The sequence below is a fragment of the Mus caroli genome, chromosome 8, assembly GCF_900094665.2.
Source record: "Mus caroli chromosome 8, CAROLI_EIJ_v1.1, whole genome shotgun sequence".
NCBI lineage: Eukaryota > Metazoa > Chordata > Mammalia > Rodentia > Muridae > Mus > Mus caroli.
The window spans coordinates 101,984,587-101,988,034 of record NC_034577.1 but is presented as its reverse complement, the minus strand read 5'-3'; the positions used below and the strand labels follow the sequence as shown (position 1 = coordinate 101,988,034).

Sequence of the window (3,448 nt, the reverse complement as noted above, 5' to 3'; positions counted from 1 at the left end):
TGAGCCACCATGTGGTTGCTGGGATTTGAACTCTGGACCTTCGGAAGAGCAGTCGGGTGCTCTTACCCACTGAGCCATCTCACCAGCCCCTGGTTTGCTTTCTTGCTTGCTCAACCCTTTCTTATATGACCCAGGGACTTTCTTAGATAGGGCCCGCCTACATCAGCCATCAATCACAACAGTCTCTCAAAGACAAGCCCAGGGGGATTTGATTGAGGCAGACTTCAGCTGAGGAGCTTTCTTCAGAGGTGACCTTATGTTATATCAGGGTGACAATTAAAACCAGCACTATGGTCTTTGACCTGGGATCTATTTCAGAGCCTTCATTTCCTCCCAAACAGGGCTAGGCCAAAACTTTCTTACTTCCCTGCCACCTTGGAAAGGCGTGTCATTCACTCAGCCACTGTCGGGTGCCACATATTGTTTTGCGGAGGGGAACATTACAAGTCATGCTTTTTTTTTTTTTTAAAAAATACTTATTCTTTTATTTGCATTGGTGTTTTGACTGTATGTGTGTGTGTATGTGTGTGTGTGTGTATGTGTGTATGTGTGTATGTGTGTGTGTGTGTATGTATGTGTGAAGGTATCAAGATCCCCTGGAACCAGAGTTACAGACAGTTGTGAGCTGCCATGTGTGTACTGGGAATTGAACTCAGGACCTCTGGAAGAACAGCCAGTGTTCTTAACTGCTGAGCCAACTCTCTAGCCCTTAAAGGCATGCTTTTTATTTTAAAAGTCCAGTGAACCGAGTTACGGATAAGGAGGGGCTGGAGAGATGGCTCACTGGTTAAGAACACCTACTGTTCTTGCAGAGGCCTTGAGTTCAAGTCCCAGGATATACAGGATGACTGATAGCCATCTGTAACTCCAGTCACAGGGGAACTGACACCCACCTCTCACCTCCGAAGGCTCTTGGCACTGCACTCGTGTGTTATAATGCACATACACAGGCAAAACACTTACACACAAAATACAATAAAATTTAAAAAGAACCCATGCTTGTGTTAGAATTCATAAAACTGTATACCAGAACGAGTCACACTAACGTATGACCATCAGAAACATTCATGTATGCTTATACATTGCTGTTTCAGGAAGCCCCTCCATTTTGACCAGAATGGAGCAGCCAGAGGGGGTCAATTGGACAGTCATTATCCTGACATGCCAGTACAAGGACAGTGTCCAGGTCTTTCAGAGAGGTAGGTGACACAGCGTCCCCCATTTTCTTTATATTAGGAACTCTCTCTTCTCTTCCTTACCAGACCCCTGCTGCCCTGGGGGCCTGGTAGACCTGGGTTGAGACACAGACTTTCTTCCTAGTCTTGATACCTGATGTACACGTCACGTCATTGGTCCTTAGTTTTCTTATCTGTAAACTGAGGGTAGCAATGCTTCATACCTCAAAGAGGCACTTAACTACCTGCTGTATGAAAAGCTGAGTCAGCCTGGCATGGTGGCACATGCCTTTAATCCCAGCACTCGGGAGGCAGAGGCAGGCGGATTTCTGAATTCGAGGCCAGCCTGGTCTACAAAGTGAGTTCCAGGACAGCCAGGGCTATACAGAGGGGGGAAAGAAAGAGAGAGAGAGAGAGAGAGAGAGAGAGAAAAGCTAAATCAAAGTATCAAAGTAATCAAATGAGTGTTCCAGTCCTTTGGTTCAGGGCAGACTAGTGGTGACTGTGTGTGTCCCCCATTTATTTTGCTCCCAGAGCTGGAGGTAAGGCAGAGGCGGGAGCAGATCCCTGCGGGGACGATGTTACTGGCTGTGGAGGATCCCCAGACTCGAGTCGGCAGTGGAGGAGCAACCCTCAACGCACTGCTGGTGGCTGCTGAACACTTGAGTGCCCGAGCTGGCTTCACTGTGAGTGCTTCTGAGCCGCTGCCCCTCTGGCCCACGTTCCCGTTGAAACTCAAATAGTGTCGACGACTTCCAGACCTTCGGGGGTTTGTTCTGTGAGTCTGACAGGCTCATCTCTGCCCCGTCGTCTCTCCTGCTCTTGACAGGTGGTCACGTCTGATGTCCTGCACTCTGCCTGGATCCTCATCTTGCACATGGTAAGCAGGATTCCGAATGTGCGTGCGGAGGGTCAGAATCTTGGTTCGAGCAATTGGATGGCACTGTAGGGGTGTTCTACCATGGGGCATGTGCAAGGTGTTCATTGTGTAAATCTAGAGGGATCTGAATGAAAGGAAATGTCTAGAAGTTGGGAGCTGGTTAGGAATGTACTTTACAGGGTTGGGGATTTAGCTCAGTGGTAGAACGCTTGCCTAGCAAGTGCAAGGCCCTGGGTTCGGTCCTCAGCTCTGGGGAAAAGAAAAAAAAAAGAAATGTACTTTACACAAATCGAAAGGTCCACCTGGAGATGGAGAGAAGACTCAGTGGGTCAGAGCATTTACTGTGTAAATATGAAGGCCTGGGGTCAAATCCCCAACACCATGTAAAATCTGAATATGGCTTTGTGTGTCTGTAATCCCAGGATCAGAGAAGGACATGCACCTGCACATGTGTGTGCATGCAGCACACACACACACGCATATAGACACATACATGTACAGGCAACATATATGCATACAACACACATGTGCACGCAACACATATGCATACAACACACACAAATACATGAACACACAAATGTGCATGCAACACACACACACAAATAATAATAAGAGAAAGCGGTCCATCTGGGGCAGGCAAGATGGCTCAGTGAGTTAAGGCTTCTAGTGCCAAACCAGACAACCTGAATTCAGTCCTGAGGAGTCAATTCTAATTGGAATTTTTATCAAGATAAAAATGTACATGTAAGTGCTAATACAGAGGTTTTTTTTTTTAATGTATGTATATACGTATGTATGTATGTATGTATGTATGTATTTTTGCCCAGATTCCCCCAGTGGTAATAATTTGTAAACAGCCAGGATATTGTCGTTGCTATAGATGCCTGTCTTACTCTCCAGTGTTAAAACCTTCTGGACCTATGTGGCTTTCTGTTGTTGTCTCTGCCCTTCCTTCCCTATTTTTTTTTTTTTTTGTGCATGATCATCCTGTTTATTTTAAAGCATATTGGATACATGACCTTGTCACATCTGCAGATAATAAGCAGGCTTGGCTGTTAGCAACTCTCTGTTCTACTCTTAGTTTGGGTTGGGGTGAGTAGACTACCAAAATCTAGAAGGGGCTCAGGCTTTTTGTTCATCTGTAGATAGACTTAACCTGGCTCAAAGCATTTTCATTTTGAAAATGGACCATTACTATTATTATTATTATTATTATTATTTTTGATTTTTAATATTTTTATTACATATTTTCCTCAATTACATTTCCAATGCTATCCCAAAAGTCCCCCATAGTGCCCCCCACTTCCCTACCCACCCATTCCCATTCTTTTGGCCCTGGCATTCCCCTATATTGGGGCATATAAAGTTTGCAAGTCCAATGGGCCTCTCTTTC

At 45.4% G+C, this 3,448-nt stretch overlaps 1 protein-coding gene across 2 annotated transcripts in view; it reads left to right on the top strand.

Annotated features, from left to right (window-relative positions):
• Fcsk (fucose kinase) overlaps window positions 1–3,448 on the top strand; it is a 20,998-nt gene that overhangs the window by 1,637 nt on the left and 15,913 nt on the right. For both annotated transcript variants that reach the window (XM_021170630.1, XM_029480363.1), the window contains exons 2-4: window positions 1,095–1,199; window positions 1,710–1,861; window positions 2,005–2,055. In XM_021170630.1, coding sequence (XP_021026289.1) covers window positions 1,118–1,199; window positions 1,710–1,861; window positions 2,005–2,055 — 285 coding nt within the window. In that variant the 5' untranslated portion in view covers window positions 1,095–1,117. The remainder of the gene's footprint in view (window positions 1–1,094; window positions 1,200–1,709; window positions 1,862–2,004; window positions 2,056–3,448) is intronic.